This window comes from Diospyros lotus, chromosome 1 (assembly GCF_014633365.1).
Source record: "Diospyros lotus cultivar Yz01 chromosome 1, ASM1463336v1, whole genome shotgun sequence".
Taxonomy (NCBI): domain Eukaryota; kingdom Viridiplantae; phylum Streptophyta; class Magnoliopsida; order Ericales; family Ebenaceae; genus Diospyros; species Diospyros lotus.
Genome location: NC_068338.1, coordinates 46,247,604 through 46,269,019, shown reverse-complemented (window position 1 = coordinate 46,269,019; position 21,416 = coordinate 46,247,604). Strand labels below are relative to the sequence as shown.

The following is a 21,416-nucleotide window of genomic DNA, read 5'->3' as shown; positions in this document are numbered from 1 at the left end:
ATTCCTATGTTTGGAACCAATATGGAAATGGAACTAAACAAGCACTTTATCACAAGTTCCTATTAGCAAGTAAATAGAATTCACAAACTTATATTATCTGAAATTACAACTTCTAATACTTAAGTCAAGGGATACAAATTTATTTGTAATTGGAAACCCATGGGGTTCAAGTGTACACATCAGATAAATAATCTCATAAAATACACAGATCTAGCGATGCAAATCTAACAAAGTTGAATTGATGGATAATCACACTACTCAGTTTCACAAAACAATTAAAGCCAAAACACTCATAATAACAATGTAAAAATTAAACACAAATTTATATTACATCACAAACACCATGACTTTGTGATTGAAGATGGAGAATTCACAAACATCATGACTTTGCGATTGAGCAGTGAGCTTCCTGAGGGTGCCATTTAAACCTAAATTAATTGTCCCTAACACACTTCAATCCAAAAAAAGCTTGGGTTCTATACGGAAAATGGCGAAAGCAGACGTCGCAGTTGCTTGAAATCCATATGCACTTGCCACGAACTTGAGTTCTAGACATGCCAGGAATAAAGAATAATGAATTACTTCTTAAGAGTTAATTTTAACTGCAATAGGTCCTGAACAATAAGGACAACTCCCAAATAAAACATTGAAGGACCTGCATGCAAGCACAAACAATCAACATAAACCACAACTAGGCTTAGATGGCCATAGCCCACACAGTGAATGTATAACACTATGCAGCTTAAAAATAATCTTGCATACCACAATTCTAGCAATAACCCCAAGTATCACCTTCTTTTTTTAGAATAAATATAATTCAATAAAAAATAGAAAATAAATTGAAGCCTGCAAACTAGATGGTTGGGATGGCTGGTGAGTAGAACATGGAATGAATGCCTCAAACATCCGGTAGGTTGTCATCGGGCCGTGGATGGGGCACGTATACTGGCATGAAAGACTGAGCCGTACCAAAAGAAGCCTGCAAAAGAAAAAAGTAAGCACCAGGATATAACCTAAATGAACGTCCAAAAATTTAAAAATAGACAACTTAGATTATTACCCAAATCTCATCCAAGTACTTACCATTAATTTTGAGTACGAGATCGATGTCAAACCGTGATACTGTTGTAATATCCTAGTATTTTGAGAATAATAATAATTAATTTTTTTGTGTTTAAAATATTTTTGACATCCATTAGAGTTATAATTGAGAAAACTAATGGGCTTAGAATTAGTGGGTTAAGTTGAATAATGAAAAGTTAAGTAAATGGGCTTAAAGTTAGCGGGCTAAGTTGAAAAAAAGGAAAAAACTAAGTAAATGAGTTTAGAGTTAGTAGGCTAAGAAAGTGGGCTTAAAATTAATGAACTAAATGAAACAATAATCTATTCAAAAGAAGATTTAATGAAAAATAATTAAGGTGACAAAATAATTAAAGATAATGGGTGAAATAATTGAGAAATGTGGGAGACAAAGTAGGGTGTGGACAAATAATTAAAGATTATGGGTGAGATTTAATGAAAAATAATTAAGAAATGTGACAAAATAATTAAAGATAATGGATGAAATAATTGAGAAATGTGGGAAATAAAGTAGGGTGTGGACAAATAATCAAAGATAATGGGTGAAATAATTGAGAAATGTGGGAAACAAAGTAGAGTGTGGACAAATAATTAAAGATTATGGGTGAGATTTAGTGAAAAATAATTAACAAATATTACAAAATGATTAAAGATAATGGATGAAATAATTGAGAAATGTAGGAGACAAAGTGGGTGTGGACAAATAATCAAAGATAATGGGTGAAATAATTGAGAAATATGAGAGACAAAGTAGGGTGTAGACAAATAATTAAAAATTATAGGTGAGATTTAGTGAAAAATAATTAAGAAATGTGATAAAAATAATTAAAGATATTGTGTCACTACAATTATGCTAAGCTTAATTCAACCTTCTATAAATAGAGAAAACTTGAAAGGTTGGAGGATTTAAATTAGAAAGATAAAGGTTGTAAGAAAGAAAGATTTGAGAGTGAGAGAGAGATTTGAAAAGATAAAAAAATAAATAGAAAAAAAATTTGTGGCAAAAGGTATCGTTGGATACGCAAACTAAGACTTCGTCGCAGTTTAAAAGAATACCGAATCGCTTCGCCGGAATATGAGTTATCTTCGAAAATTTCTTCAAAAACTTTCAGAAATATGAGAATGATATTTTAGAATTGTTGATGATGAAATTGGAAGAGAAATGCATGATTGATATTTATTATGGATTTTTGAGGCAATAGATACTTGAAAATCAAAGAGAAAATGAGAAATAAATAAAATATGGATTCTGAAAATTATGAGAAAATTTCTGGGGCTTAGGAATATTATTTTAGGAATTATTGTGAAAAGAAATTGAGAAAATTTTATGAGAAAGTATTTATTTCATAATCTTGAGGAAATAATAGGAGGAAATGGGAGAAATTAAGAAAATTAGAAAAAATTAGAAATATGATTTTTTTAAGTAATTATGATGCCTAGGGTACGTCAAGATTCCTAATTGAGTACGATTGGAAATCCGATGAGAATTTGAGGCAAAATTGTGTTAAGGGTAAAATTATCTTTTTGCAAGGTAAGTGGTACTTCCCAACTGGATTTAGTTTTATGAAAATACTTGATTGTAAGTGGTTTGACCCAAAAAACCTGATTTTATGTAAATAATTTTTTCATATTGTCATGCCTTGATGTGAGTATGTCATGTAAATTGCATTTACATGTGTTAATGATGAAATACGCATATGAGCATGATGAGATTCACGATCATACGTTGCATGGATTTGGGATTAGGTGCTAGCGTCGTTGCTTTGCCAAGGGTGCACCCATACACCCCGGTCTAGCAGGGAGACTGTAAAAAATGGTAGATAATCTTAAGGTGCGATCGACCCAAACAGAGAGTTACGATATTATGTACATTGCATACATACATGAGCATTAAATATTTTGTTCCCTTATTTAGATGATTCATCATCTAACTTGGACTTTACCCATGGAATATTCAAACCTTCCAGATGGAGATTATAGCAGAAACGAGAATGAATGAGACATAAAATGGCACTTAGCAAAGTGCGTGATGAGTTGTACGATGAGTTGAATATATGTTATGTAGCCCATGTATTTAAGTTTTGATATTTTGAATTCTAAACGTTTTGAGGAATGATGATATATAGTCTCATTTATAGTTAATGATGATGTATAAGCTTATTTATGGTTAATGAGAATGTAAGAATTGATTTATGATTAATGTTAAGATGTTAGGCTCGATTCTAGCTTCCGCATTTAATGTTTATGATGTTTCTCTTTCGAGATAGATGTATGAAAATTTTGGAATGGATATGAAGAGCAATGATATGGTTTACTCGTAATTTTAAATAGAAAAAATTTATTATCTCAGAATTGTCCTAACTTATAACGCGCTCAGGAAATGAGACGTTACAACTGTCCTTGTGTAAAACCTTCACTGAATGCTTGACTGTCTTGAACAATGTTTTGCATCGGGGCATTGCCTTCGTTTACTTTCGAGGATCCCACCTAGACATCAAACGAAAGTAACAATCATTACAATTGGGAATTTGAGCACTACATTATCAGGTAATTAAAAAAATTATTAGAGTATACATTCGCTTTCTTGGAATTCCTTCCCAATGGCACATTCTTTGCTTTCTTGGAACTCGTTTCCAATGAGCCCTTCTTGCAAAGCTTCCTAGGGGCTCCATTTGTTTGCGAGCATCTTGGATCCAAAATTTGCACCCTTGAAGCTATAGTTGCCTCTCTAGAATTAGGAAATTGTTCTTGCACACTATTTTCAACATGTATATTACTACCACAACTAGGCTTCATATTAGATTTCCTCAATGCAGTCAATTGAGATTCCATCCACTCCATAGTTATCTGGGTACTATCTTCTTCATCAGCAACCACGTCTACAAGCTTCGCAAACACACTGCACAACTTATCATATCTTAACTGACTAGGCGTACTAATCCAATCGTCATAATTAATCTTCACTCTCGTGTAGGATCTACTGACATCTCTCCTCCATCGCCTTAAGATATACTTGTCAAGAAGTGATCTGATACCATCTCGAATCAATACTGTGATGATATGTCTGCATATTATTCCCCTAAACTCGAACATGTGACAGCTACAAACAAAATTACATTTCTCTTTGTCAATATCAACTGAATATTTTGTCTCCTTGAATCTTTCGTCAAATATGATATCTTCGCGCACCTCATACCAAGCGATCCCTCCTCGATAGACACAACCTCGCAATACATCTTCCTTGTGAACTCATTCTGAAACTCCTTGAATTTTGAGATTGTGTACACTTCTTGAAATTGTTTCTCCATGCGATACCTCGATGCGCATGGGACCATTTGAGAAAATGTAACGCCCCAGAAATATTGTGATATCTAGTGTAAGAGTATATGGTGATTTATGTAATATGTGGAGATTGTTAAATAAATAAATTATGTTATTAAGTTAACTATGTGGTGTATGTATTTGGATGGTAATGTGGTGTAAGTGTTATATTATATAAGTGATATAGGTTTAATTGTGTGGAGGCAGAGAGTAATATGCGTGAGTTGGCAGCCAAGTTCCTTCTTCCAGCTTCTGAATGCTTCCAAGCATGTGAGATTGCTCCTTTTGGAATCATTGTATGTGAATTATTTGCACCCAAAGAGCCCATGTGTATGTATTCATCTAAGAAAGAAATGATGAAATGGTGATATATTTTCGGCCATTAAGGGATACGCGCAGGAAGCAGAGAGTCTTTGGCCATCCTTGTTTCTTTGTCTCTTTAAGAGTTAGCAAGCAAGAATGGTGGAAAAGCAAGCTTAGGTGGTTTAGAAGTAAGAAAAGGCAAGCATCCTCATACATATAGCCATGTTTTTCCAGTTATACATATGTATATATAAATATATCATTTTGTATCAAAAGTTTCATTTGATTTCGTTTTGTAGTTAAACTTCGTTGTAATCGGTCCAAGGGGTCTTGTTTACCCCTATTTCATTGGGGATGATACTATTTTTGATAGGGTTTCAAAGTTGGCGGAGTTTTAAATTCAGTTTCGCCAAGAAGATGATGAACAGTAAAATTACAGTCAATTCCAATACTCTGTTTTCATTTTGCATCTCGATTTTAACCCTATTACATTCTAAATATCTCAAAACTTAAAACATAAAAATTGTAGATCTTACTCTTTTCTTTTCATAGAATCTTGAATCAACTCAATCGGAGTTCATATGAGAGAGTTATGCCCAAAATACCGAGGAATGTCAAAACTGTCCCAACTTCCATCTTTTTTTAAAATAATGCTCCCATGTCCGAATATGCTTCACGAAAATCTCCAGATTTGACTATGCATTACACGTATGATTTATATAAATGCAAGAGAATTATATGAGGTATTTTATGGAGTATTTTACTTGATTAGAGCATGCTACCTTATTTAAGTATGATTAAATGCATGGTTAAAGTTTAAGATTACTATACATACATGGGTTCACGATGAGGTGTGCAAGCATGGGTTTATTCATGGATTATTATTATCAAGATTAGCTCACCTATATTTTGCACTGAGTGGGTAAAGCATGTTGCGGATTATTCTGCTGGGGCATACACACGTCAGTCAGTCGATGGGCTATTAGGGGCCGAGCTTGTGTGGTATGTGAATCCCACATATCAAATTAGTGCGGGGCTTATTAGCTCCAGAGGTTATTTATGTATTGTATGCATCTTGATTATGTATTTATTATATAAGCATGAGTCATGTTTCAGTTGTATGACATTTCAGAGCCCCTCGTCAGTTTATTGTGGGTGTCAGTAGTATATTACATGTGATATCATGGCCCATGCCAGTATTTAGTGGGTTTTAGCTTTCCGTTGAGTATGGTATATTTCAGATATGCGATGCGTTAGATTCAGTTATCTTTTCATGTCTCACCATTTTATGTTTCAGTTCAATTATTTCAGCTTCTAGTTATTTTATATTGTTTGTTGGGTCTTGTGGCTCATTTTGCTTACATCATTCCAGACAGGGCAAGGCTAGAGCAGATGCCGAGCCTAGTGGAGTCTGAGTGCTTATCTTAGACGTGTATAGAGTAGTCCAGAGTTCAGGGCTTCTTTTGATGTTAGCTTCCGCTATTTTGTTATGTATGGGTCAAATTAGTGTATTTTGAGATTTATTATGTATATATGACCCTGATGTACACAGATTTGCCACAGATATGTATGTTATTTAAGTACCTTTGTTGGGGTTTCCAGTTCAGTTGTTTGGCATTTCTGTTTATGTGAGTGGCAGGTACCATCCTTATTGACACTTCCTCCTTGGGTGCCTGAGCTAGGATACTTAAGAGTGAGGGCACCACAGAAAATGACTTAACATCTGTTTGAAACTCTTTTTCAACTTTAGATCTTAATGCACGCTCATATTGTTCAACAAATTGCTTCAATGAAGTTTTTGAGTGTACATAACTATCAAAAAATGCATTCATGCTCTCACTCCCCTGGGTTGTTGGCATCCCTGCCAAAAAACTAGTTTTCAAGAAACATGGCACCCAACGGGCTCTTTGTGTGTATAGTCCAAACAACCAATCGTTGTCGTGTAGTGCATATTTCTCAATCATTGAACTTCAACATTGCTCGAATACTTCAGGACTATATGATTCGTACACAACATCATGTATAGCCAAAATAATTGAAGCCTTGCAACTATGGTTCCCAAACTTTTTAGGCAACTTCTTTAGTATATGCCACAAATACCACCTTTGCTTCGTGTTAGGGAAAACTATCTCAATTGCGTTTTGCATAGCCCTATCCTGGTCAGTGATTATTCCAATGGGAGCCTAATCCTCCATGCATTGAAGCCATGTATTAAACAGCCACACAAAAGTCCTGGTGTCCTCATTCGAAAGTAAACCACATCCAAACAGTGTCGACTGCTCGTGGTGATTTACACCAACAAACGGAGCAAATGGCATGTCGTACCTATTGGTCAGGTATGTGGTGTCGAATGTCACAACATCGCCAAATTCCTTATACGTTTGTCTACATCTATTATTCGCCTAAAATACATTCCTCAATCAACACTCTTTGTCCAAGTCGACACTGAAGTAGAAACCCGGACAAAGGGCTTGCATTTTAGAAAAATACGCTTGAATAGCAGCAACATCTCCTTCCCAAAGTCTTAACTTTCTCACCTTATCAATGTAATTTCTATAATCCTTTTCCACAAATGTCAGGTTCTCATACCCACCAACCTCAACAACAGCTGAGTTATAACTTTTCTATAGCGAAATTCCAACTATATCATTAACTTGAAGTTGTCGCTTCACATGTTTGTTCAACTGTCTATTGCATTTATACAACCTAGATTTGCTTGGACTTGTTTCATGGTTATGCTCAAGATGGATGATCCTTATTCGCTATGTTCCTAAAACAACCAATATGGCAGTGATCTTAGCTTTACACCATATTCGAATTGTTGGTTGAGGCTTCAGAGAAGTGCTACCTTGACTATTTCTTTTGCCTTCTCAGCTACATGCATAAGTCACATATCTTACGACTCCATCCTCACCCTTCTTCGAATTCCTTTTTTTTTATTGGAAAACCTACATGGGAAGCATATCGTTTGTAAAATTCATAAATTTCATTCTCATCATTGAATTTCATTCCAACCTTAGGGACAAGATCATTGTATTCTCCTACTACTTCGTTATTTAACGAATGACCCTCATTATCTTGGCAATTAGCCTCATTATCTTCGACTGATTCCCGAATCACACTATGATTCACTAGATCAAAACAAGGTACGTGCATAAGATAATACAATGTTACCTATATAATTTGCATTGTCCACAAAAATTTTGTTTTTCTTGTTTTAAATCACTAATTTTCTCATAAATAAGGCCTTACCACCTACCACATTTGAATAATTTACATTTTCTCATACATACCTATGTTACTCATTGGGGCTTTCCTTCGTCTCTTAAATTAGAATTGATTGCCTGCAATCAAAATAAAAAAATTATAGAAAGTCAATACTTCATTAGAAGTATAATATGGTACATGAATATATAGAGAAATAGAAACAATGGAGACCAACAACAAAAACAATGTTAGAAATTTTAGTCATCTTTGTTTCTGATGTGTGTTAAGTCTTTGTATTTGTGTGCTAAAGTCTTATTCATGATAGATTATTCATGTGTGGTAAATATATTTTAGTCATCAGCACACATTTTAGTCATCTTTGTCCCTGATGTGTGCTAAAGATGAAGTCACAACCCATCACATTTAAATAATCTTTGTATCTGATGACTAAAGTCTTTTAGACATAAAATGTGGTCTAACATAATAAAAACAATGTCTAACACATCATATACAAATACGTCGCAACCCAAATGTGGACTGCCAGTCGCCACCGGCCATCATGGCTGGTGGTTTCCGACTATCATAAGCAACCACCCGACACCCAAAGGCCCATCAACTAACATACCCAAAAACCAACAAGATCCAACAACCCAATCTCCTTATATCTAACATTAAAGTCTTGGCTAAAGCCAAAAAACGTGTATATACGTATATAGGATGGATGTGTGCTAATGACTAAAATATCTAAAAGGCTTACCTCCTTCCTTGTAGATCGGAGCCAATGGAGCCAAGAGAGGGCCGAAGATGAAGTCGCATGGGCAGTAGACAGCGACCCTTTTTCGATCTTAGAAGAAGGGTCACATTATGGCCGGTTTCGTTTTGAGTGATGGGGAAAGTCAATCTAGAAAGAGCAAGAGAAAGAGAAGATAGTGAGAAGAGTGAGAGATTTCGTAATGGATAGGGTCAAACAAGAGAAAACACACAGACACGAAGAGAAAGTAAGTGAGAGAGAAGATAGTGAGAAGAGTGAGAGATTTCGCAATGGATAGGGTCAAACAAGAGAAAACACACAGACACGGAGAGAAAGTAAGTGAGAGAGAAGAGAGAAGAGAGAAAAGAGTGAGAGATTGAGTGTCGAAGGGAAGGAAGGACTCAAATTTGAATAGGGGTATTTTTGTCAATTGGACCATGGGTGAAATTGTAATTCCATTCTGGGGTGGCACTTCTTCGGGCACCACTTTGGGCCGAATAGCATTATCCTTAAATTCCATACAACTGAATTAAAATTCTAATTATTTCATTTGGTATATATATATACTGAATTCTCGAATTTAAAATAAGATACAAATGGAATTAAATGAATGATTTAACCATATTACCCTTGAAACTCGTTAAAAAGAAGTGAATGTATATATTTTTATATTGTAAAAAAATTTAATTATGATATTAAGTGTCAAAAAAAAATTATATAGGCATCCCATATATAATTGTGACATTTTATCATTAAAAATATAATAATTAAATCAAAACATTAACTTTAATAATTAAAAATACGATTTCGACAAATATTTTTTCCACAACTTCTAATATAAAGTAAGAAAATTGATATATATATATATATATATTTCTATAAATAAAATGAATATCACAAAGATGGAGAAGAAGAATGAGAATCTGAACATAAGAAGACATAGGAAGATGAGAATAATTTTTTTTATATATTTTAAAAAATATATCTAAAAAACTTCTTTCATTAAAAAAGAACTATTTGTGATTCTTAAAAAAATAAACGAGTTTTGTGCCTTTAATTAATTATAATTTATTATTACACACTTTCAAGAAGTTGAGAGCATTACGTGCATTTTCGATCTTCAAACTTAATAGGTGCCAGATATAATGAACACTTTTGATGACTGATTGACTGATTTTACTTTGTTAACCCCAACTAAAACTGAAACTGAAACTTGGTTTGGTGGCTGGTAGACGCTGAACATTTTGAAATTTAACTCCGCTTTGAAGCCAACACTAAATCCACCGTTTGAAACACCACCGCAGCACCTCTGTACATGTCTTTCTTTTCACATATTAATAATATATAATAATTGGGTCTACATTCATTCAGATTAGATTTAGACTTAAAATCCAAGTAGCTCTGTATCAAATGTATCCAAACTAGAAAGAAATTTCAAATTTAGAATACCAAATTTCAAATGACTGGTTTAAAATTCTCCTATCCAAATCCACCGTTTAAGAAAAATGAGAGAAAATTAGACAGCTCCTCCTGCATTTCTAGCTCCTCGATTAATATGCAAATTGCAGGGGAAAGTAAAACTATCAGTTAATGCACAACTGAATATTACATTCCCAGCCTAATTTGAATGGTCTACACCACGGAAGGTGGTGATAGCTTAGGGATATTGAATATTAATAATTGTTCTAAGAAAGGGCTCGAGTTCGAAATGCTTGAAAGCATTTTCGCTTTGTCTCTTGGGTCCTACGTGATCCTCTGCTACTAGTTTTGAGTTTAAAGGGGCGAAGAGATGCTTAGCAAATAGTTTGTTCAATCTCTTGAATGACCCTTGATTAATTACAAGGTAAGTCACTGCAAGAAGCCGTTCATCTATTGCACACTATTGGGGCTGATTCATCCTACACTCAAATAGAGTTATTTCGATACTCTGCTTACCTCTCCACTTAGAAAATAAATAAATAAATAAAAAACTTCATTTGCTTTCAATGAAAAACTACTTCTTGGATTTACCGAGATGTCTTGGAATGGCCCAGAGCTTGGAAATATGCTCCCCATCTGAATCACTGTCACTCTCCGAAGAATACATCACAGAGAGAGTACCATTGGATATATACTCCACAATCTGGCCCCAAACAAGAGAAAAAGATATGCATCATTCAGATATAGATAATTCCATCAAAGTTTATGAACGCTAGGAAAAATAGTCAGGTTTCACAAAAACGGTTAATCCTACTCGATGCTTTAGAACAGCATAGTCAACTTCAAGAACTTCATGTGCCGACTTGTATAAATTGCATTTGTGAGGAAAGGAAATTGGGAATGTTTTATCAAGAAGATGACGACAAACCATGCTATTTTATCTTCTATAATGCTCTTATAACTAATATTATACCTAAATGCTGCTTACCAAAATTTTCTTGGTCTTTTCCTACTTCTTTTGCTAAAAACTTGTTCCTTTGCAAATGTTCTACAAATGGATGAAATGTTGGATAAGACAAAAATGTAAAAGTTACCTGCTCGGGAGAAACGGGCTTGATTTGCTGGTTGCCGGAGTTTAGCTTGCAAGGTTGGTTGCAACACTTCATGTTGCTGAGCCAAACAACTGCACTGCACTGCCCACAGTATCCCCTATAATAAATAAATGTCTTTGATGAATGCCCTGCAATTAAACAATTGTCATAAGAACTCACAGAAATAAGCTTGCATGAAAAATTTGGTCAGCAAGTAAAAACAAATTCTTGCGTGCTTGTTCATGTGTCAATAAGAGAGGGAGAAAAGCTCAACCCTGTTTAGTACTAGACTCGCCATTTGAAACACATTTTAATGACAAAAGTAATAGTCATACTATTACCAGAAATTCTAACAATCAGATTACAAGCCATTTAAGTCACTACCAATGCCTTTGCAGTCAAATATGCAGTAACTATTACTATAACAGATGTTTTTTAAGTGGTCAGCCTCAATGACTAATGTATCTAAACTTGAAACAAACTGTTTCCCATCTACATCATGTGCTAGGACATTGTAGTTGAGAAGAAAAGCAAGTCTAGGCTATAGATACATTTAACTAGAGGCTGTTGTTGTGAAGAGGTTGGACTTCCAAATCCCACAATTGCTCAATCCTAATTTTCTATACATTCTAAAAAGTAAGGAAGCCACAATCCAATTTAGGATTTTATTTTTTGTGAATTTCTGATAATGGGTTATTTGCATATCAAAGAAAATCAGTATGTCTCTATGCAGGGCACCTAAATAGCTTAATAAGCTCTCCCTTTATGCTAAGCCCGGGAGAGAGGTAGGGTAGAGAACGGACTGATATATAATGGAACAGAACGGAATGGTAAATAAAGTAATGTAAAGTTTGCTACCTTCTATTGTTTGGGAAGATTGAAACGTAAATGAATGTAATGTAACTTTAGTTTGTTTGGATAAAGAATGGCAAGGGAAGGGAACAATTAAAAAAGAAAATGAGGTTACAATTATACCCTTTCACTTTCAAAATAAATAAATAAGTATAAAGATAACAAGAGTAAGATAGTAAAATTAATAATCATATTTATAAATATATTTCCTTTCCCTTCCTTGCACCCCAAATCGGGGTGTAAGCAAAATAGGGGTATGGAAGGGGATGGGAGGGTATCTTGTACCCTCCCCTTCTATTATGAAACCTCCATCCAAACAAGGGAAAGGGTCTCCCTTCCCCTCCTTACCCCTTCCTTCCCCCCTCAGTACCCCTCATCCAAAAATAGGCTTAGGGATCAAGCCTATCTCCATAGCTTCTCCTCTTAAGGATTCAGAATACCTCTTGTTATATCTAATTATGAACCCATCTCCATAAAATTGACCAAGAAAAGTATCATGTTGTGCCTTACAGATTGGACCCAGTTTGGGCATTTGTTACCTTTGGTGAACCACTGCACTCCTCCATCCAAGTACTGTTCACTTGCATAAGGATGCTTGCAACACCCTTAGCTTGGCCATAGAACTCTTTGCTTAAGCACCTTACAAAAATCACCATCCTCAAATGTAATTTCTGCAAGCCACTTCATATAGCTACTCTACAAGGCTACTTCACAGAGCCACTCTGCAGGACTGTACAAGGCTTGCTCAATAGGGCTGTTACATAACCACTCCACAAACCACCTTATATGCATGCCAGAAGCCACTGAAGCAGGGCCTAGGATCCTAAGGGGAATAGAAGAACTCAAGTAATGTTCCTACACTTGACTAAATTTGTATTGTCATGTAAAACCTCTTCTAAGGTCATCTCCTAAATATTCTAATTTTAATATCTTCTCATTTTCATCACTTCCAAAATTTTGCAATTTTATTTATTTTTTATCAGATTTTATAAAAGCACTTCTTAAAACCTGCATTTTACTTATCTATTTATTTGATTCTCTTCCATTACCTCTTCAAGCCTAAAACTTTCCCACTTTGAGAGTATGGTTTATTGATTTACCCCTTCTTAATCCTCCACATCTTACTCTCCTAGCCTCTCTGTCCATCAATGTCGAATTTGAAAACAGAAACATATAATTTTTAGGGTTTATGTTGGTAATTATAAATATGATTTTTCTTTTTTGGATATGAAATAAGATTGAAAATAGTGATGAAAGGTATTGAAATTCTGTCAAAAATTATTAAATGACACATTTTCAAGTAAGCAAATCTTTTATGCTCTTTTATTTTACTAGCTGTTCACATTGATATGATGATATCCTATTTGTATAAAAATGAAAAAGTACATAGGATGTATACTTGTATGCTGGACACAAGAAAGGTTAATAGATAACTCTCACAAATTTTTACAATAACCTTATTACAAATTCCACAAAAGGGAAGACTTGTTGCAAGCAGTTGTAATTAGCAATTAAACCATTAAATGGTAAATTTCATTAATTATTTTTATTAAATTCTCTAGAACATAAACTAATGTGTGTTCTTGTACAATATAAACAAAATGTAAAGTGACATTCACTTTATACCATGTATTCAGAAAAAGGATCAATTTGAAAATCTCAGATCAATTGTTCAAAAAGAAGGGGAGATTTGGAAGATGTTACTCATAGGATATAGGCAAGATGGTTAAAGTGGAAAAGTGTATCTAGCATTTTATATGATCGTAAAATTCCTAAGGCTAAACTAAAAGCAAAGTCCTACTTCTATAAGACAATCTTTGTTGTATGTCCCAATGTTAGACAGTTGAATGTCAATATGTGAGAAATATGAGTATAGCTGAGATGAGAATATTACAGCGAAATATGCAACCTTATGAGAAAGACAACATAAGAAATGAAGTCATATGTAATAAAATTGGGGAGACATGTGAGAAGACAACTGATAGAAGCTCCTGTGAAATGAGTGGATAAAATGGAGGAAATTTGGAGCGAGGAAAAAAAAGACTTGGTGGAAAACTTTTAAATATGATATAGGATATTGCGGCCTCATAAGGACCAGGATAGAGATGCTTGGAGGTCTAGAATTCAAGTAGCTAATCCTAGTAGGATTAAGACTTGGGATTCTTGTTATGTTGTTGTTGTTGTCATGGTAAATAAATATTTATATAAATCCTGTGGATAAAAAGGGTTACACTGGCAGATTATATTATTGAAATCAATAATACCTTCAGAAGCCTTTTTAAAAGTGTCTCTCCAATCAATACTAGTCCCAATATTAGAATCCCCTTCAAATTGTTGATGCTCATCATTTTCACGCATTCCACAGCTCTCCGGCCTCCAATCTTTATTACTGGAATTACCAAAGTAAGTAGTATATTGCAAATGCCACAAGTGGTTGTCACTTGCTGCAGAATTCCATAACCTTCAAATATAACATCCAAGAGTATTATTAAAACAAGAGGAAAGAGTTACGGATAATAAAGATGCAATGCGATTTCCCAACTTATGTAGCCTTTTAAGTTTTAAACTAGATCATACTTCAAGTGCCATTCAGGACACCAATTAGATTTCTAATTCCTTCTGTTGGCGGTAACTGGTAAACCCCAAAATCTGACATCAAGGGAATAGAAATGTGATGTACACATATAAACAATATGGTAATAGAAGGAAAATTACCAGCAGACTGATGCAGCAGAAAGTAAAGATGGCAAATCTAGGAAACTGAAGATGTGCACAAGAACATCTGGAGGAAGTTGAGATAGACCTGAGGAAATGCAAAAATGTCATTAAAACTGGAAGAATTGCAATAGGTATATCTGGAATAAATTTTGTGGCTATGATAAGGAAGAATGAATTGCTAAGTTGTACTGAGAGTAATGTAAACTTGGCAATATCGGTGTAATATACGTTTCTCGTATAACTTTTACCTCTGGTTTGAGACTTCATCGCTTGTTACACAATTTGGAAAAAAAATTTAGAAATAATAGTCATAAAAGAAAAAATAATCCTAGAGTTAGTATTGAGCAATGAAATGCACTCTGAGATAGGTGCTCTATTTGTCTCCAACATACACTCAGTAGAGAGGCCAAAATACATATTGGGTATGCCACGTGACAAAGTGCCAAGGTGCAATGGCCACTGTGTACTAATTGGGTTTACTTGGAAATAAAAAAATTTGGAATCTCTAATTTATTTATTTTTAATGAATATTGGTGTTCTTAATATTGCAATAATATATTGAATGGTGATCTTTCTTGACTTGTGATTTAACTAAGTTTTATGAATGACTTATTGACTATTGAACTTGCAACACAGTTTGTCATTTGTGGCATACTATTATGTTATGAATATAGACACAGCTAATAAAAAAAACAAAAGTAGTAAATTTCTGTTGTATCCTCCCATTGTTCATATCTCATTTTCGCCTAATTGCATTTGTTGTATCTATGATTTTCAATCATAACTCATCCAATTGATAACAACTTCCAGCATGAAGAAAAAATAGACTGAATGAATATGATTTTCAATTGTCAGCAGTGGATCAGTCATCTATAAGGCGCTTCATAAGTCAAGATACAAAGATGCCTGGCTATCACATGGTATATTCAAAAAATACTGACAGCTTTCTGCACCTAGTACAAAATATTAGGTTTGATTTTCAAGAAAAACTAGATGGCCACCTCTAGGAAGTTCTAAAAGAAGAAACTAACCTGATAATCCAATTTAAAGTGGTTCGCTTTTACACTTTGGCACATCCAGAAGGTACTAAATTTGAGGACCATGCATGAGATAAGAGTTGCGGTTAAGAGCAGAAACTATTTATCCCACTTGGCCAACAATTTCTCGGAGTAAAAATACCTTCTTCCTGTCGGTCTTTGCAACGCCTCTTGTGAGCAACCTTTGCATGCTTAAATTCTGTTGCAGCCAGAACTCTCTTTTGCTTTGGCAGTACAGCATCTGCACTCTGCATGAGGAGATTAGCTGCCGAAACAGCAGATTGTGTCTGTATCCTGACATCAAATTAACCATTACGACAGCAGAGATAATAACTTATGTATAGCATAAGAATTCTTCAAACTATATAATTGGCTTCAGATGGGCCCCAGAGGCTTGAATCTTTGGATTACCTGGCTGATGCAGTTAAGATATTTGAAGGTTTTAACATTTTTGTTATCATAGCATTAGCAAGAAAGAAATTATGTTTGGCCACAGAAAACAGTTACTAATCGAATTTCAAACCCTTAATTTTCCATAAAAACACCGATGCTTTCTTTCAACACGGTATGATAGTGATGCCAAACAAATTGTCTACCGGGATCAATATCCAGATTGTAAGAATAAAAATACACAAAAGAATGAAGAAGAAGAAGAAGACTTACTGGGGAAGGAGGTGGAAGGCAGAGAGGGTGTCTCGGAATATGAGAGACTGAAGGTTTTTGGAGAGTTTAGAGTAAGCGCTTCTCAGAATAAGGCTTAGCTCTCTGCACGCGATTGGGTATTGGTAGACTCGTGGTAGAGACTCTCCTATTCCTAACTCTTCGTATCTCTCCAATGGACCTTTTGCTGCCATTTCTGGGATTTTCCGTTGGATTTCGATTTCCCCAAATCTCACCCAGATTATCGATTGAGAGTGTCCAATTCCCCAACCACAAAAAGAGTGCGATTTGGCCGCCAATTTAAAAGAATTATATATATAGAGAGAGAGAGAGAGAGAGAGAGAGATCTTCCCTTCCTGGCGGTGATGGGTCGCGACAATGGAGGGTGCCTCAGAGGGAGAGCAACAGTGATCCGCGTTGTTTTATGAGTTTTAATTATATTTTTATTTTTATTATTATATTCTTAAGATCTTACTTTTATTATTAATAATATGTGACAACGCTTCATTAATTATGTCTTGTAGGCATCAAAAAAATTTTGCCATGTAATATGTGGGTTGTTTGTTTAAATTATTGCTTAACTTTATTTCATTCAATTATTTCATAAGATTCTTTTTATGAACTCTAAATTTTAAATTTTATTTACAAAATTCAAATTAATAAGACGTCAAAAAGAGTTTGATGAACTACAACAAATAAATACAACATAATTTCGAAACAAAGAAATATATTTCCCTAATCTTCATATATAATTTTCTTGCATTTAATTAAAATATTAGGGAGATGTCTCTACAGACATGACGTAGTGATAAAGCATTTGTAGTTTCATAAAAAGTATCGAGATTCCAATTAATGTAATAATTAAGAAGACAATTATTGTTAAAAAGTAACATTTAATTATAAGACACTAGTGAGATTGGAAGATAAATCTCAAATCGTCCCAAATGTCTAGCTCTAAATATGTATAGATTATAATCGTATCTAAATTTACTTAAGAAGTGTATAAGAAGGGAAGATCACGTTTCCTTAAAAATTGGTTGTACAAACTTGAACAAGGTGAATAAAAATAAAAAACGCTGGGAAGATAATAAATCATAAAACTTACAAATTATCCCCCACATAGTAATAGTTGCACTGTTCCCAAGAGATGAAGAGTATGGATCAGATAAACCCAGTCGCTATTTAATAACTAAAAACCCTAATGCTTTTGGAAAAAGAAATTTGAATTTAAATAGACCTCTTAATTTTTAAATAGACATAACATACAAGCTAATCTTAATTGAATGGACCGTAAGTTAAGCCTGCGTAATTTAATTATGTAACCTTGATACTGTATTCCAATTTCACAGAAAACACATGTGAATCCAAAAACACCCCAAGTATATAACAAAAAAAATTGAAGGCCATGACCTTATATATGGCAGCAATGGATATCATCAAGGAGAAGGAGAATAACATCAAACCTTAAACAAGAGCAATGCACAAAATATGGTATTGATTATTGGATGAAGGTCCAGTCCATGTCCTGCGCTATACAAGGCAAAGCAAAGCAAACCTAATACATATTCCTCCTTTCTGGAAATCCCATTTGCATTTCCAAATATCTACAAAGAAAAGCTTAACCAAACATCAATCCTTATACTGAGTTGTGGGTTTTTGAATTGGTGAAAGAACACCCGCAACTCTCTTTCCCTCCTCTGACAGATCGCTTCAGCAATATGTCAGACCAAGTCATGCTCGTGTCAAACAGATCCCTTCCACGATTACGTCAGACCAGTTCATACTTGAGCCCGAGTGTTGTTGGGCTACCTTGTCTTCATTCAAATAGTGGGCAATCGATCTTTAACTATCCTCATTGTTCGTCTGTCATGTACTAGTAGGTTTCGAGTGGAGGCCTTCTGGATCGCGACGAAGAACAATGCTGATGAGCATACGAAATGCCATTGCCAGCAACCTACAAGCTAAAGGAAGTAAGTTAACTGCTGCTTCTTCCTCGAGCCTCCTTCCCCGTACAAGTCATTCCACTGCTTCAGTTCAGCCATTATAGATCCTTCTGCAGCAAAACTTGCAGCAACCTGCCATGCAATAGGAGGCTTTTTGAGCATTCAAATGGTAAATCATCCATTAAATTGAAGGTATCATTATCATAGTGCAAAGATCACAACCCATCACATCTAAGAAATTAAGCCTTCTATTGCACACAATCACATCTAAGGCATTAAAATCAGAAAAAGAAAATCATTCAGGAGCCGATTTTCCATATTATTACACTCTATACCAAAGATAATAGTTCAAGCAGTTTATAACAGGATGTGCCTGAACTGTTAAGTACAGTTTTTAAATAGGATAAAATTTATTCTCCATTGAATCTCCAACATGAAAATTTGAATTTCTGGTCTTCCTAAAAGAAGTTTTAGGTAAGTTTTCTGTTAGAAAGTTGTTGCAAAGATGGATAATGATAGTAGTTTAGATACAATTCAAAGAGAAAGGAACCGGCACCAGGGCATTAGAGGCGTTAAAATGGGACAAGAAATAAAAACATTAGGGTTAGTTCAGTTGTAGAAAACATTTCCTGTTTTTCAACTCCAATTTTTATTGAATGATTGAATCTTCCATTAAAAAATAGAAAGCTCATGTTCTGATTTTTCAACTTTAAACTATGAATTGAAAAACATCTTTTTTGATGTTTTCTAATTTTTTTTAAATTAATGCTATGGCTTTTTGAAACATAAAATTTCAGGGCATAGTTAGCTGTAAAATTGGAGTTGAAAGCAAAAAAAGTTTTCTAAAACTAAGCAGGGCCTTAAATTTCAGGTGAGCTTACCTGGTTCTTTGCCTGCTTCATATCTTCCATGTTTAACGGCCTAAGTGTAATTACTCTTTCCTCTTTATCTTCCTTTGTATTGGAATTGTCTTCTGAGCCCTGCCCTTCTTCAGCTTTTTGCTTTCCTTTTTCCTGTTTAGTGACAATAATAAGAAAAGAAAAATCAGAACATATATGTATCAACATTAAATAGAAACCAAGTGGAGGGAAAAGGGAAAAAACAGCAAATTATCTTAGAAAGTAAGAGGATACCATATCCTTTAATCTCTCTTGTTGTATCAGCTCCCTAACAGGTCGATAAGCTGCTGTGACGCATAAATTCTGCTTTCAAAAGAGTTTAACACAAACTGTAATATATGCCATTGCTACAGAAACCCAACTAAAAATGCCATTTGTAGTTGTATGAACCTTTAGGTCACTTCCACTATATCCTTCTGTCATGGTTGCAATCTCCTTGAAGTCTAGGTTTTCTGCTTTTTCCTTAGCTAAAAGAGTCCTCAAGATCATTTCTCTGCTTTCCACAGATGGGAGACCAACCATTACTCTGTTCACCAGAAAACACACAGCTCAGTTAACTTCATATTTTTCACATTATTATCCTAAGATTATTCATCTTTCCAAAATGGCAGTAGAAGATCAGTAGAGATGACGGGCTGCAAAAGGTTGATGGGAACACCTGAATAAATGATTTTAACGTAATTGTAGTTTAGGGCCATAAGTATGATACGTACTAAAAAATCAACTTTACATGTGGATTGAGTACACCTCCAGTGTAAAAGACATTACTCCATATCACAGCCAATTCCAAGCCCAGATGAGCGTTAGGATTTTTAACATGGATTTTAGACACAGGGATATTTTGTTGGGGTGTGACCCCCCAGCAATGCGTTGTACTCCCAAATTTACTGCTTGGTGAAAAACTCATGGGAATGACAGGATATAATGACCGTACAGAAAATATAGTCATGATTGGCCCTCTCAAATCAATGTAGTTAACCCCACTTGGTGGGATTAAGACTTGGAGGTGGTGTTATATATTGACTAAAAAGTCATGGATTACTAGCTTCCGAGTCAGCCATTACAGTTAGAAACAAATATTTAGAGATGCAAGGTGATAAAAGGATATGAAAGACCATTGTAGGCTTATATTTCATGAGCAAAAAATACAGTTCACCTTAACTAAAAAAGCAATAGCATATGAGAATGGCACTGATTATAACAACAAAATGCAAATATACCTGCGCTCAAACCGCCTAATAATTGCCTCATCCAGGTCAAATGGCCTGTTGGTTGCAGCAAGAACAAGAATACGCTCACCCGACCTTGTCAATAGCCCATCCCAGTGTGTCATGAACTCATTTTTGATCTTCCGCATAGCCTCATGCTCCCCAACTCTTGTCCGCTGCCCAAGCATGCTGTCTACCTCATCTACAAAAATAATAGTTGGAGAAACCTTTGCTGCTAGCGTGAACAAAGCTCGAACATTCTTTTCATCTTCTCCAAACCATTTTGAGGTGATGGTTGACATTGAGACATTAATGAAACTTGCACCCGCTTCATTGGCTATGGCCTTTGCCAGCATTGTTTTCCCTGTACCAGGAGGCCCAAAAAGCAATATACCTTTACAAGGTTTAAGAAGTCCGCCTTTGAAGAGGTCTGGCCTTCGAAGAGGAAGCATGACCAGCTCCTGAAGTGATTCTTTAATCTCATCCATGGCACCAATATCTGCAAATGTCACTCCGATCTCATTTGCAGGAATAACCTCTGGCCTTATACGTTTCTCAAATTCATTGTCTGGAGGAACTTCCTATTTAAAAATGATAATTCTTAGAAGTAAAAGAAAGAATTGCAACTGAAGAAAATTGGTACTTGAACAAATTATTAAACCCATTAAATATCAAAGAACAATGAAATTAATAGCATAAACTCAAATGTAGCATGCCAAAAGCTTGTGATTATAAAAAAGCTGATACATAGGATAGAATCCAACAATTTCTAGAAAGTTATTTCCAGCAAAAAATAAGTACTTGGATCACATCATATTATGATCACACATTTCTGAGTATGAAGACAGATTAATATTGAGTATGAAGACAGATTATATAAGGAGGTGGAGTGACAGAGCATGGATCTCCACTGAGTTGAAAATTTTC

General features: G+C 34.8%; 3 protein-coding genes across 8 annotated transcripts in view; all 3 read right to left on the bottom strand.

Annotated features, from left to right (window-relative positions):
• Window positions 1-261: 261 nt before the first annotated feature.
• On the bottom strand, window positions 262-16,843 carry LOC127790724 (F-box protein At5g52880). Of its 5 annotated transcripts, XM_052320367.1 has the most exons (8): window positions 16,443-16,843; window positions 15,922-16,073; window positions 14,740-14,827; window positions 14,289-14,485; window positions 11,176-11,321; window positions 10,673-10,784; window positions 7,998-8,048; window positions 262-979 (listed from the first exon to the last, which is right to left on the bottom strand). In XM_052320367.1, the coding sequence occupies exons 1-7, from the start codon at window positions 16,631-16,633 to the stop codon at window positions 8,035-8,037; spliced, it is 900 nt and encodes a 299-aa protein (XP_052176327.1). In that variant the 5' UTR covers window positions 16,634-16,843; the 3' UTR covers window positions 262-979; window positions 7,998-8,034. The 5 variants fall into 5 exon arrangements, with proteins under 5 accessions (XP_052176327.1, XP_052176319.1, XP_052176336.1 ...); XM_052320359.1 differs by lacking the exon at window positions 262-979 and having other exon boundaries at window positions 2,207-8,048; XM_052320376.1 differs by lacking the exons at window positions 262-979; window positions 7,998-8,048 and adding an exon at window positions 10,169-10,560.
• Window positions 2,188-4,315, bottom strand: LOC127790743 (protein FAR1-RELATED SEQUENCE 1-like). The gene is made up of 2 exons (XM_052320398.1): window positions 3,655-4,315; window positions 2,188-3,567 (listed from the first exon to the last, which is right to left on the bottom strand). Exons 1-2 carry the CDS (start codon window positions 4,171-4,173, stop codon window positions 3,469-3,471), a joined length of 618 nt encoding a protein of 205 aa, XP_052176358.1. The 5' UTR covers window positions 4,174-4,315; the 3' UTR covers window positions 2,188-3,468.
• Window positions 16,844-17,890: 1,047 nt separating the features above from the next.
• Window positions 17,891-21,416, bottom strand: part of LOC127797443 (uncharacterized) — a 34,565-nt gene continuing 31,039 nt past the window's right edge. For both annotated transcript variants that reach the window (XM_052330363.1, XM_052330354.1), the window contains exons 13-17: window positions 20,502-21,070; window positions 19,672-19,807; window positions 19,516-19,584; window positions 19,264-19,395; window positions 17,891-18,514 (exon numbers count right to left, since the gene is read on the bottom strand). In XM_052330363.1, coding sequence (XP_052186323.1) covers window positions 18,401-18,514; window positions 19,264-19,395; window positions 19,516-19,584; window positions 19,672-19,807; window positions 20,502-21,070 — 1,020 coding nt within the window. In that variant the 3' untranslated portion in view covers window positions 17,891-18,400. The remainder of the gene's footprint in view (window positions 18,515-19,263; window positions 19,396-19,515; window positions 19,585-19,671; window positions 19,808-20,501; window positions 21,071-21,416) is intronic.